Source organism: Corvus cornix, chromosome 3 (assembly GCF_000738735.6).
Source record: "Corvus cornix cornix isolate S_Up_H32 chromosome 3, ASM73873v5, whole genome shotgun sequence".
NCBI lineage: Eukaryota > Metazoa > Chordata > Aves > Passeriformes > Corvidae > Corvus > Corvus cornix.
The window spans coordinates 97,154,974-97,169,490 of NC_047056.1; the positions used below are offsets into that span (position 1 = coordinate 97,154,974).

At 38.5% G+C, this 14,517-nt stretch overlaps 1 protein-coding gene across 5 annotated transcripts in view; it reads left to right on the forward strand.

Annotated features, from left to right (window-relative positions):
* Positions 1–9,124, forward strand: part of TRAPPC12 (trafficking protein particle complex subunit 12) — a 48,854-nt gene extending 39,730 nt beyond the window's left edge. For all 5 annotated transcript variants that reach the window (XR_005604228.1, XM_039569435.1, XM_039569436.1 and 2 more), the window contains 4 exons: positions 1,143–1,241; positions 6,423–6,523; positions 7,307–7,394; positions 8,784–9,124. Coding sequence is in view for 4 of the 5 variants with exons in the window: in XM_039569435.1 (XP_039425369.1) it covers positions 1,143–1,241; positions 6,423–6,523; positions 7,307–7,394; positions 8,784–9,026 (531 nt within the window). In the remaining variant the exon portion in view is untranslated. The remainder of the gene's footprint in view (positions 1–1,142; positions 1,242–6,422; positions 6,524–7,306; positions 7,395–8,783) is intronic.
* Positions 9,125–14,517: the final 5,393 nt, after the last annotated feature.

Genomic DNA, 14,517 nt, shown 5'->3' on the forward strand with positions numbered 1-14,517 from the left:
TCTCTGTTGTCCTTTGCTTTCTAATGCCCACCACAATTCTTGTATTAAGTTGAAGGGCAGGACTGTTGGGAAGCACCAAAGTGTTACAGCACTCAGCCTTTGTTTGGCCTGCCCCTTGTAAGCAAAGGCAGGTGCTCTCTGCCTCTGCTCACGTTTCTCCAAGCTGCAGCAACTGAGGCTGGCACAGTCCTGGGCCAGTGGATGTTCCTACAGCTACAGCCTGTCTCAGTCAGCACAGAGCACAGGCAGTGCCTCTTACCTCTGCCTGCCAAACCACGTGGCCAGGCTCTGAAAGTCATGTCCTGCCCAGGTCACTGAATTACTGCAGTTCAACCATGAAACAGCTGAACTGCAGGAACCAGTCACATGGGCATTTCTTTCCAGTGGGAAATGGGACCATGGTTTTGTTTAATCTTCTGTCACTGGTCCTTAGCTGGAGGGTATACTGGCACTCCATCTTGAACAGGCAGATCTCGGAGTGGCCTCCTGCCAGCACGGCCTTTGTGCAGATGTATCACTTGCAAAGCTTTCTGGAGATCAGAACTAGCCCTCCCCTCACTTATTTTTAGCCCAAATCCATTTTCTATTTAGATTACCTGCTTTTATGCACTAAAAAGCCCAACAGTTTGGGTGGAGGAAGAGAAAATGTCTTGTTTCCTTTGGTAGTAGTGCTAGTTTGTCATCTGAAGATGTGCAAGAATTGCAGTTTCTGTCACATGATGCTTTTCACAAGAGCATGTGCACAGGCACTTCACAAAGCTTTTGGAATATAGTTTGTTAAACCATGTAAATTACATACATATTTGAAACATGAGACATTTCTCAAGTATGTATACTCCCAGTCACACAGAAGGTGCTTGACTTCCATCCTAAATCATAATCTGAGGCGTAAATGTTCAGAGTTTTAGTTCGTGGCATGATCCAGTTTAAAAAAAAAAAATCTCCTGTGTATGCAGTTCCAGTATAACTGAGAAAAGACCAATGTAAGTCAGCTACTAGTGTCTACAGTGATTGATAGAAATTCTGTCCCACTGACAAGTTGCAAATGCTTTAATTCTATTGGAATACGTCTTTACAAAGAAGCTGACAAAGGCTGAAGTATTCTGAGCTGAAATACCTGATTGTATGCTTTTCACCCTTAGGACTATGTGCTGGCTGTAGATGCTTACCACACCGTCATCAAATACTACCCACAGCAAGAACCTCAGTTGCTGAGTGGAATTGGAAGGATTTTCCTTCAGGTACGCATTTTGTTCTAAATTTGTTAGGTAATACTGCTGTTGATAGCTACATAGAGAATAATTGTTGCATTTAAAACTGTAGCTGTTTTTGTAGGGCACATGTCAAATTGCAGAGGCAGTGCTCAAAACAAAAACCCTTCTACCATGTCAGATAAAATTAGGAAATACGAAGCACCTATAGTATTAAAAGTACATTAGCAAATAAAGAATATGCTGTAGAAAGTTACGCTAGTACTTTGGTCAAAATGTGACATTCTGCTTTCCCTACAACTAATGGTAAAGCTCCCATTGACAGCAGTGAACCAGAATTTCACTAAAAATTTCATGTCTCACTGCCTCAGACTGCATGCAACTCTCAGTCACACCATATATCTGCAATCTTCATCTAGAAAAAAAATCAAGAGTGTCCTTCTGTTGTCCAGATGATATCCCTGAGAAGACAGGGAAGGGCACCTTAAAAAAAAAAAATAAGACAGTACAAGTATAATAAATGTCCATGGAACTGTATTTAATAAGTAGAAATAGATGTCTTTTTGTTTTTCATAAAAAGATGCATCTACATAGCTATCTGATTTTTTTAATTTTTAGTATCTCACAAGTTCTTTGCAGTTTCATATTTCTGATACTGATATTTTAAACTTTTCCTCTTTTATCTACTTACTTTTATTATTAATGATAAATCTAATTTTGGATTGTCAAGTATCTATAAATTACCTTATTTGTGAATTCCTGTAATAAAATTATATTGAAATTGAGTAATTTACTCTTAATAGAGAATTATTAACATTGTTTGCTTCAAATCATAGAATGTCATTCAAATTCAATTATGGGTTTTCAGTTCTCAGCAGGAGCATGGTTTCACAGTGTGGTAGACATGCCTGTCTTTGAAAGTCTAGTTTAAAGGGGATCTCCATCACTTTGGAGCAATTTTATGATATTGGCTGCATGCATTAATTATTACCTAAACAGGGAACATAGTAATTATGCATATTAAAGAATGGTACTGTGAATATGCAAAATACTAAAGGAAATACAAGTTATTAATAGTTCTGGTCTTACTGGGAAAATGACTGGGTACGTTACTGGCACTGCCTTGCTGACAAGAGTGTCTGCCCTGATGTCACACCCAAAGTCTGTTTGTCACTCCTTTGCTATGGAGACATTTTCACTCCCATGAGGAAAGCATCTCCTAACTTACAGAATCATTTGAAATCACTGCCCTCCACAATGTGACAACAGGCCTTCAGTTCTTAGGGGTCTTATTGTCAGATCTGGACATAGCAAAAGGGGGTGTGAGGAATCCTTGATATTAGAAGATATCTAGAAGATAGACGTTAAAAGGAATAATTTCTAAATGCAAATGCTTTCCTTTCTTCTAGCACCTTAAGGAGATAAGGTTTTATTGCTTGGCTTGTTGTCTTTTTCTGTGACAAAATCTTCAGCTCTGTCTGGGGGGCACTGGTGCAACAGATGCAAGATTTTGATATATTAAGAGAAATAGGCAGTGTGCAGGTAATCCAAACCAAGACGTTCAAATTAAAGAAAGATAAATGTGTTGCAATCCTGGGCATCATCATTTTGGTAAGATAACTCTGTGGTATGTGTGCACTGTTGACAAGGCACTCCCTGGAAAAAAAAAATAAAATATCTTGCAGGTAAAATTGGAAAGCAGTTTTCTCATATTCAAATGTCACAACTTCTCAAAAACAAGTAGTAATTCCCAAATAATCTCAGACTATGCCGCTAACTTTGAACATTTACCAAGAGAGGCTTTAAGGCAGCCAGATTCCAGTTGCTTATCAGTCACAGACGCTGTTTGACAATAGACATCATACATATGAAACAAAGCCATAATGTAGAATAAAGTGTAATTCAGGAGTTTAATAGAAAAAAATCTCAACCTTTTTCAACATGCAAAACTTCGCTTTATTGGTGATTTTTTTTTTTTCTTAATTAAATTGAGCTAACTGGTCTAAAGCATCTTTATCTTCACATGTAAATGGAGCATGAGGAGGTCTAGATGTGATGTATGGCCTTTGTTGCCTTAAAAAGTGGGAAATGAGAATGAGAGAAGTGCAGAATGGAGGAAAAGACAGAGGCTATGACAAAGAAATTTTCATAAGGACTGTAATTCTTTCACCAGTCACCTGATGTGTAAAACAGAAGTTCACCTGAAATGGAGAAATAGTGAATACATTTTAGTCTCTAGGATTATATTGTGTAGTGCTCACTGGCCGACCTATCCAAAATTGCCATTTGAGTAAGTACACTAAGAAAGAATTTTAAAAGCTGCCTGACCTTACCTTCTGCAATAGATTGCTGCAAAACTGAGTCAAAAAGCAATAAAAAATTTCTAGGAGTACTTAAGAAAAATAATCTTGGTTTCCAGACAAACAACAAAGTTAAGCACGTAGTATATTGGAGGGTCCTTGTTAGAGGATAGGATTATTTAAGGTTAACAGTAGAATCTTCATTTTTGTTTGATGTGCTAATTATTATTAGATACTGAAGTCATACTTTCTGAACTAAGTTAAATAAAATTAAGTTATAAAGACCACTTAAATTGGTTAAATTACTTTAATGACTAATTAAAACTAATTATTTCTTTTAAATGGTATTCTCCACGAAAAAATTTTAAAAAGTAAACTGTTTCCCCTCTGTGGCAAAAATGAGATTTAAGAGTTTGGCATGTTTGCTGAGAAGATACAAGATGCTGCTAAGAAATCAGAACTATTCATGATCACAAATAATGTCTGATTATTATCAAAGCATATTAGATTTGGATGCATCAAGCTCCCAGGAGAGCAAACTGGTAGCTTGCTTTAGAAATTGATTGTTCTCATGGTTAAGGGATTCCTTCTAATTTCCAGGCTAAAAATACTCAAGGACAGATTCATTTACACTTTGCCGGCATTATCCTCTAGTTAAATGCCATTATTTTCATGGTGATTTACATCTTTAGTGGTATTTATAGAGAGAAATTGTATCCTTTGTCTTTATAACTGAATGTATGGTATTTTAGAATGAGTAATATTCGGGGTTTTTGAGTCCAGTTACATAACATCTGGGAGAAATGCATCTGTTTCATTAGAAAAGTATTGGGTATTCCAGAAATGCTTGGTAGATGGACAGTTGCATCTTTGACTGCAGTGTTCAATTGGATCATCTCCTAAATGTAAAGAAGAATAATTTCTTTATATTGCCAAGGGCTAAGTCTTGTGGTTAGAGGTGAAGCAGTATCTGTTATATTAGTGGTGTGATTAGGGCTTTGGGTACTGCCACTGTGATACTCCCATAAGCAAATTGGGAAGAAATCTAAATGAAGCCTTCAGATGGATGTTTGCTGTCTCTGAAAAGTGCAATTGGAAAGTCATTTGCTGATGACTAGAAGGACTTGCTAGATGATCTTGTCCACAAGGATCTCTTTAGGGTTTGTAGTGTTCGTATTTTTGGTTAGGTAGTACTTGTATGATGAAATATGAAGAATGCTTGTAAAATGTACAGATGATGCCAAGCTGGGAATGGTACAGACACTATGAAGAGCAGGATCAGAATGCAAAATAATCTTGACAAGTTAAGAAACTGAAATGTTAAATTGGCTGTGATTCAAACAGCAAAGGCAAAATGCTACCAAAGACTGGGAGTAATATACAAATACAAAATGGGAAGAAACAACAAGCCTATTCCCTGTAGAAAGGAAATAGGCTGAGGGTAAGAAAACTACACAGGAGTAAACAAATTGGACTTCCAGATATTTGTTATAAAAGCAAAATTCGTATTCACATGTGAAATATAAAGTGATTCCTTCTTCTCACTGCTGGTGAGAGATCAGTTGGATTGTTGAGACCTCTTACGTGGGCACTCAGGGAGGATGTGAAGTAACAGGGGAGAGTTCAGAGAATCCAGAATGCATTTACTTATGAGAAAGGGGTAAACACTGATTTGCCTGCAAATTGATTCTCATTGTAGAAGGGGAAGAAAAAAATTTTCAAGTATGCAAAAGACCGTAAAAAAAGAGGATTTGCACATTCTCCCCTACCACTATGGACAGGACAAAAAACTGAGGTAAAAAGTGCAGTAAGATAGAATGTATTTTCTAATACTAGGGCAATTTAAGAATTCTGGATTAAGTTTCCTAGTAAGACTCAGATGTGTAATATCCACCATCTGAGAGCTTTAAGGAGACTTCAACACATTTGTGACAAACATTTTTCATAATTTTGTCCTGTTCTTAAACAAACAGGTGGTCTCTTGAGGGCCCCTTGAATCTCCCCACCTGAGGACTGCCTGGTTTCCATGGCTTTATGTTTCTGAACTGGTTTCATTTTATTCCTTTTGATAGATTCTGATTCTGATTGATTTATTTTACCAAGTCGTAAGTTTTTATCTTCTTCCATCTCTCCAGCCTGAAAAATACACTGCTAACTTATTTTCAAAATAAGTGGCGTTCTTCAAGTATTTTTTTTTTTCATCTCAAAGAGCAATGTATGTAACATTCCTTTAGGTGAAATACCCCTTCCTTTTTAGAAATCCCCTTTGCCATTCCATCTCCATCAAATCTGTACTTCTTTATGCCAGTTTTAAAATCTCTCATTCCTTCATCCTGCTCGAGCCACTCATTGGTGTTTTTTTAATCTGCAAATGGACCATCTTCCCAATATCCTCAGTGGCCCATTGCACTGTAGTTGTTTTCTGACATGTGGTGTGATGCACTGAAGTCATCCCTGACTATGACCCAGATGCTGTGGGTTAACCTGGTGTGGGTCCTGTGCTACCTACAAGGCCACTGGTGTCTGTCTTCCCTTCCTATGGAGTAACACCCCATCCCTTTGGAAGTAACTCTGACCTTTTCTCATTTTCACCTACTTTTTTGAACTGTGCAGTTAGTTACAACAAAAGAGCCAAATGAGGATATGGGGCCTCCCTGCCCTACAGTCTGTGAGTGCTCTTGAGCCCCCAGCTGAGAAGCTGCCTTAGGCAAACTGCACATGCTTCTGTGGTGCTTTTCATGACCTTAACGTGGCTCTTCAAATACATTGTTTTGCAACAGGTGTTACCCAGTCACCTTCGTGTAAAAAGATTGCTAATGGATATGTTATATATGATTTTGTTTCGTTACAAGATAAAATCAGGATGTATCTCTTCTTATTGTCGTAACTTACTTATGATTTTTCTGTCTAGATTGGAGACATAAAAACTGCAGAAAAATATTTTCAAGATGTTGAGAAAGTGACTCACAAATTGGATGGACTACAGAGCCAAATTATGGTTTTAATGAACAGGTAGATCATTTAATAGCTAAAGAAAACTTTTTAAAATGTAGTTTTACAAAGTATGCAATGTGATCCTTAAACTACCCTTGAGACAATCCTGTTCTCTTTCTCTCTTTTATTTGACTTCATCTGTCATAAGTGAGACTGAATGGCATACAGACTCAGGAGATCTCTGTAACTTGGTACAGTCATATTATTCTGCATTGAAACTGCAATCCTTCCGTTGATTTTACAAAGCTTTTTCTCATTCTTTCAGGCACTGCATATTTTCACTGCTTTTTTTCAATACACGTTTGCATAAATAACTCTTAGGAGAGGAGAAGTTATTTTGGGCAGTCATCCTATAATCAGATCTGCCAGGAAAGTACCACCCAGTACCTTCAAAGGATGCTTGAATACACTGTAGTAAATGGAACTGTGTGATGGGGGACTCACTTTGCAATGGTTAGCACATTGGCTTAATATATTTAGAAGATACTATTCAAAAGTGCTCTGAAAATTATATGGCTAATTTTATGAAGAGAAATAATTCTGGGAAGACAGTATTTGCATTTAAATTAATAAAAACACAATGAAGACTGTTGCTTCCATAGGCAGAAAATGTAATAGCTGAGTGATCCAAATTGTCATTCCATTTGTCTGTAAATCAGCGTCTCCTTCACACTGTGAAGAACAAATGTCAGAAACTCTTACATCTGTAACAGGAAAAATAAAAAATGGTGTCCATTCATTTTTAAATGTATTACCTTGGGTTTTTAAGGAGAACTCATTTATATGTCACTTACTTTCTAGAGCATTTCTCCACCTTGGTCAGAATAATTTTGCAGAAGCTCATCGATTTTTCACAGAAATTTTAAGGATCGACTCATCAAATGCTGTGGTAAATTTTCAAATTGCTACATATATAATGAACACCTAAATTATTCTTGTAATATGTCATGCATGGATTTAATTAGTACCCAGAGTATGCTCAGAGCTTTACAGAAAAATGGGATGTGGCATGTGTGCCAAAAGGTTTTCAGTATACATAAGGATAAGATGGAAAATGGGATGGGAAATTAAGAACCAGTCTGTGTGAAGGGCATGAATACTTACGCATGCATGTAGAAATTCTGAGACACTCTTCTTTTACAGGATCTTTGCAAAAGCAGGTTTTTTTGCACTCACTGTTTTTAGCATAGACTTGCATGTCAGAAAAAGAAACGGCAGCTGCCAACATGTATAAAATTAACTTGATTTCACACAACACTGAAGGGATATTGTAGTTTTAAACGTGACATTTTTAACACATTGCGTATCAGAGCCTTGGGTTCCTGTCACAAACTGAGATCAAAGAGTTCTTTATTTACCTTCGGGTTTTCTAGACCTGGTTTTCAGTGCATGGTCATGTAAGAGTGGTCCCGAGAAGTCAGACAGCTTACCCCTAGTAATCTGATCCAAGGCCATTTACAGACTGAAGGCACTGAGTTTAAGGAACACATGAATGGCATCATTTTGCAGGCTGTAAAATAGTGTGTATTATAATCACATGAGATCAGTCAGTTTTCCTGAATAGACAGAAAAATGTTTTTTTCTAAAAGGCCATGTTCTTCCTTGATCTGCAACTTTCAGAGTATATGAAAGTTTCTGCTGCTAAACATGTTATATCACTTTGTACTGTTGGAATCTTGAAGTAACTCATAAAACCTGATTTGTGTGGTAAGGAAACTGGAACCTGACTTGATAATTTGTGATGTATTTAGACTGCCCTATGTGCTGGATTTACGTGAAGTCATTTGTAAATGCTTTTGGAATAAGAAGATATCATCCTGTTGCTTATGTGGACATGTAAGCCAGAGAGAGAGAAAAACACTTCTGAAAACATAGTGAAGTAATGAAAAAAAAAAATCTATGCAAATGATTGCATGTAGAGACTCATGTGGTTTCTGAAATTTGTTTCACTTGGCTTTCATAATTGACTAATGTCCTATACTATTTATATTTCATTTTAGACTCTGTCTTTTAGAGTTTCAGCTCTTAGAAGTCAGCAGGTCTTAATGGCAGAGGGTAAATCTTGAGAATTTTAAGAAGAAAAGGATAGCACTGTATAATTGATAATGTATTTTAGTTTTGCACACACATGCAGAATAGTAATTCTTAGCATACAGTAAATATGTTGTAATTGCAGATGATAGACTTCTTTTCCTTCTCTCTCATCACTTGTAAATACATACATATATATATATGTATTTATAAGCACACTGTTTATTTACAATATGTTTTTCACTAGGCTAACAACAATGCTGCTGTTTGTCTTCTTTACCTGGGAAAACTGAAGGATTCCCTCCGGCAGTTGGAAGGAATGGTTCAGCAGGACCCTCAACACTACCTACACGAGAGTGTCCTCTTCAACCTGACTACTATGTATGAACTGGAGTCATCTCGCAGTATGCAGAAGAAGCAGGCACTTCTAGAGGCTGTAGCTATCAAAGAGGGTGATAGCTTTAATACTCAGTGTCTCAAGTTAGGATAGATGATTTCCAACTAATTTTTCCCAGCAAGGCTGATTTTTTAAATTGTATATACTCTTGCTAATGTGTAAATGTGAAATAAAATTTATTCAATTATGAATATTCAGTGGTATTATTACAGAACCTGTCACCTCTAACAGGCCTGTCATTGCAAAGACTTTGTGCTGACCTAGAGCCAGCTTCATCCCTACAGGTCTGTTACTGTCCAGTTACTCTTCATTACAGTGCACTATGTTATATATATATGTATATATATATATATATATATATAATCAACTACTCAGATTCTTTTATGAGAAAAACTGAATTTAACCTTATATTGTCTTGGTAATTTTTCAGTAGCTATGAGCAAGCCACATGAGCTTATTTCATCAGCTAAGAGTTATTGACAGAGTATCAGTATGTGTATTATGGAGAGGAAGTTCTGAATGCACCTCTCTTCATTTGCTTCTACTATGTGTGTCTCATTTTGTCCCTGTCAGACTCCTGAGTATTACACCTTTGTGTGTCCATGGCTGTCAGAGGAGGCTGCTTGCTAAACCACCATTCAGAATCACAGCATGGCCAAGATTGGGAGGAACTGCTGGAGGCCATCTCGTCCAAGTCCCAGTAGCACAGGGACATGTCCAAGAGCATGTGAGGGAGTCATACAGTCCTGCACAGTATCAGTTTCCCACAGTATGAGGGACTATACTAAATGGTCTCCCTGTACTTCCTTGATTTTGTGTTACTGTTAAATCTTTCAGATTAAAAGCTGCTGCACTCTGGCATTCTGCTGGGTAGAGAAAGGAGCACGGGGAGTTGGAGTGGAAGCACAAGGGATTTCAGCTCAGTTCCTCTTCTTTCCCATTATCAAGTGAAAACACTGTGCACGAAGTATTTCCCAAGGAAAATGGTATCTAAGGGTTAGGCCACATGAAGTGGAACCAAATGGGGTTCAGGACACAAGGCAATTATCAGTGATGCAGCAGTATCAGCATACACTGATTTTTGCATCCCTCAGAACACAGATTTTTGGAATCACAGTACCACTGTGATATCAGTGTATTTCACATCTCTGCCCACATTTTTCCCTTCATCTGTATTGTAAAGATTCAATGCAGATACTCCCACTCGTATAGGAACATAATACATACATCTGTTCATAGGGCAGTTTTACTGGTTTGAGATTTAATGTTTAGCAATTGTTTCTTGTCATAAATCACTGCCATGGGACAATTTTGTGTGTTACATTTTTTTAATACCATATCCATCAATTAATTCTCACTCCCTTTAAATAGCCCCACCTGTATTTTTAGGTAACCAGTAACTCATTTTTATGCTTGTCCATCTGGAGATACTGTACAGGGGCCAAACAGCTGTCCTCAAAAATCAGGTTGTTTCAAAATTTCTGCAGTCTAGACATGAAAAGAGGTAAGGATGCTTCAAAGTTGCTAGTCACCTGAAAAGGCATAAGCCTACAGAAACAGAATTTGCTCCATTTTTACAGTATATTTCTGTTTGACAGGCCATACTTGTACACTGAAACAACAGTTATGTACCAATCAACTGAAAAAATATTAAAGCAGTTGGTATTTCTGTTTCTGACGTGGCCTGTAGGTTGCACAGCTGGATCTGAATTAAACTGGTGCAGCACCTGAGTAGACTTGTCCTAAGGTACCACTACTAAACTCAAAAATTAAATACTCCATACCACCTGCTTCAGCTGGGCTTAAACACCATTTACATAACTTTAGTGAGTATTAAAATAGTAAACTAAAAGTAGTTACATTAGCATTCTTTATGAGGTTTTACATTTGTTTTAAATGCTGCTAGGATTTTAAACAAGGTTTAATGTTGGAACCCCTGGCTTTAGAGAATTTCAGTCTTTCAGTGCTGACAGGTAATGATCTTCAAAAGCACACTGCATTTGACCTGAGGCCTTGGGAAAGGCTTCCCAAATTATGGGGTAACACTGAGATTGTTGCTGTGTAATTAAAGTTATGTCACTGGGTGGAATATGTAGAGATGTAGAAAATTTAGGTTTATGGGATATAGTGATACATATATGTGTGTAACAAGATGGAGGATTTTGGGTGTGGGTTTGTTCTTCTTTTCCCCTTCTTTTTCACAAATCTGTGTGGTTTACTTTTGGGTCAAAAAACGCGCAGTGCGGATCATAAATGAATAGTTACTGGGTTATAAGTAAAAATAAATTGATTGGCATTCCCTAATTGGATAGATTGGACTTTAAATGGCCTTGGAAGGTAGAACTCAGGGCCATTTTCCACCTTGTTAACTAAGAAGCACATTCCATGCAGCTGTACCATAGATAAGAAAATAATAAACATCGATTAGAAGAAAAGCCTGGCGCCTCCTGTGTTTGAATGCAAACTCCGAGTAAAAGAACTCGCGAATCAGCGGCAAAAGAAACGAGAATTAACAGTTTAACAGTAATTGGACAGATTCTCAGTTTACGCTGATAGCTGAAGTTACTGTAGTTTTCAGTTTGTTACACCTGTTAATCTGATCAGGTATGTTACTCCCTGTACTCATTTTGATATTCTAGTAGTATATTTTCTCCAGTATAGGTCCCTTTTCTTAGTCATGGGGTTTCTTTGGAGATGAAAAGAACTCTGGTATGTGATGACCATTGTTCTCAAAGACATTGAAAGCACTGAACAACTTACCAGGACATGTAGTGATAGGACAAGGGGAAACAGTTTTAAATTAAAAGCGAATAGGTTTTGATTGGACATAAGGAAAATATACTACTTCTTGGTGCAGCACTGGAATAGTTCACCCAGAGAGACTCCCCATCCTTGGATGTGTTCAAGACAAAGGCTGGATGGGTTTTGAGCAACCTGTTCTAGTGGGAGGTGTCCCTGCCCTTGGGAGGGATTGGACTAGATGATCTTCAAAGGTCCTTTCCAACCTAAGTTATCTGTAATTCCCATTAAAATTTTTTACAGTAATATGTAAAATAATACAAGAGAGATTCACACACATTTAGCTGAAGTGTCAGGAAGCTTCATTTGTCTGTTCCAATGCTAAGTGAAAGTAGCATGATCCATCATCATCCAACATGCTGAAGCCACTTGCCTCTTTACAACTGGAGTAAACTTCCTTTTTGATTCAGTAGTGCCTGATACTGCTCATGTCAGTGACAGTCTGTATTCTGACTGGCAGAGAATAAAAATTTATTATCCTAGTCAGAGTCAAATAACCATTAAAAAAGAAACACTCTGAAAACATAATCTGTGGAGATGCTCACAGCTTTTACCAGCTAGGCTCGTAGTTCAATGCCTTAGAAAGCCTTGGGCAGCCTAGAGAGATAGCACGGGCAATCCAGCATTTCAGTAGCTCTAAAAGCAGCAAAATGGTAGCTGCAAATCTAATACCACCAGTAGAAGCAAAGAGGGAGCAATATAGCTTTTGGTTGCCAATTCCTACAATTAGAAGCTTTCAAATAGAGACAGAGACAAGATGTTCGCAGAAAGGGTGCAAGCCAAAGAGGGCGGGCCCCCTCGCGGGCCCTTTCTTTTATTCGGAGAAGGAGAAAGGGGAGGACTGGGGGCAGACCCGGGGTGAGCGGCCAGTCAGACACTGCTAAAGAGTTTGAGTTACATTTGGTTTTGCCCGCGCTTGGAACAAAGGAGTTCAGAGCACATGGCAGAGGCAAGTGTCTTGGGGAGGGGGAAGGGAAGCTCGGAACAGGCAGCAACAATAATCCCCTGTTCTCCAAATTTCTGTACATTCTAATTCATGTGTATTACTACATAGGTCTCACTTCAGCATGTTTGCTGTGTTCTTATCCGTAGAAGCTTTTACTCAGATAAAAATGCCATTAGAGGAGACTTGGACTGGGTGACCTCTAAGCTCAGTGAGCCATTAAACAAGTGACATCCTGGTAGACTTGCAGAATAATTAAAATTTAAATGCAAAGGCATATTATCACTGCTGGATGTATGCAAATTGTTAACTGTTTATGAAATCAAGGAAAGACTGTCAATGTCACTTTATGGTTTGGATTTAACATATATACAAGTTGAGTGTTTGACTTCCCTATATTCTGCCTGTTACACATCTGAATGCTCTATATGATGTTAAAACATTAAAGCTAAGGACAAACTCTGTCCTCAAAACATTAATTATACCAGGCAATCCTGTTAAATTCAATGAATTCAGCTGAATTTAATGAGGGTTCCTGGTGTAAAGGAGGGCAGAGCTCAGTTCTAAAACACAGCTTGCATATATCATCTGGCTAAGTGAGAAAAGCTGTGGAAAGCAGAGCCTGAAGGAGCTGATTGTTGTATTCAAATCTTGAGGCTTAATGTACCTTAACAGAAGTTTTGCATTTAAATTTCCACTTTTATTAAAAGAGGAGAAAAGAAGCTGTACTTCAGACATTCAGATAATTACATTATGCACAGAGACTCTGGTCCTCAAAAGAACTTGAGCACCTATCTGCCATTTCTAATACCTAACTGCAGTTCCGGTGATAATGGCATCCCCTCACCAGCTGTCATTGATGTTTTCCTGGTGCCTCAGTTTTCAGACTGGACACATTAAGTGTTCCCCAAAGGTATGTGCAGACACGCCTGGAACTCCACAATGGACTTCAGCCAGTGTACTGGAAAGGATGGTTATTTCTTCACCTACCCGATCCTTCATGTCAGCAGGAGCACTCTGCACAAGCTGGATGAGCTCACTGACATGGTGGAAGAACTCACCCAGGCAGCAAACACCATCTTCAGATACATCTTCATCTGGAGGCTTTCAACACAGGCATGTGCTGGGAATTACTGCGCTGCCTGGGTAGGCTGCTGGGTTTTCTGTGCTCTAGGCCTAATAAGAGGTAGCCCCTCTGTGAAGCCTTTGCTGCAGGTGTTTTGCAAATCCAGTCGGAGAGGGGGATAAGCAGGGTGTGATCTGTGTGCCCAGCTAAGTTACGTCTCTCTCATTTGTATGTCAGCTGATGTGCTTAATCAACCACATGCGCTGGAGCCGTCTAAAAGAGAAGTGCAGGATCTGTGGTACTGCATCACTGGCTGCAGTGAGAAACACGCGTTCCCTTGCTGCTTCAACTTGCAACCGAGCAACATGGGAAAACAGGACTGAAGCATCAAATACAGATGTAAATGTATTTCAGACAGGCAGAACCCAGCAGGCAGGGTCAACTTCTCTGAGGTTGCTCAGGTAGCAACCATATTGCTGCAGTCCTGAGCAGAGGCTGGCGAAACTAAAGATGTTAGAACAAGGTGAATTCATCCAGTAGCTCACACCTATAATAAGAGCTCAAAGGAAGATGCCATCCACCTCTTCGACCCTGCTTTCTACCCACTTAATAGAACATTGAGGAAGAAATTATCTTACCAGTGAGGTACCTTACGATGTAGGAACCTGCACAGAGTTTCTGGCATTTGAACAGCAGTTCTGTAGTGCTGAATGCAAACCAGCTCCAGCACTAACTTTCAGGAAATGGTAGCAGAAAGCTGCTTTCCCACTTAGTTC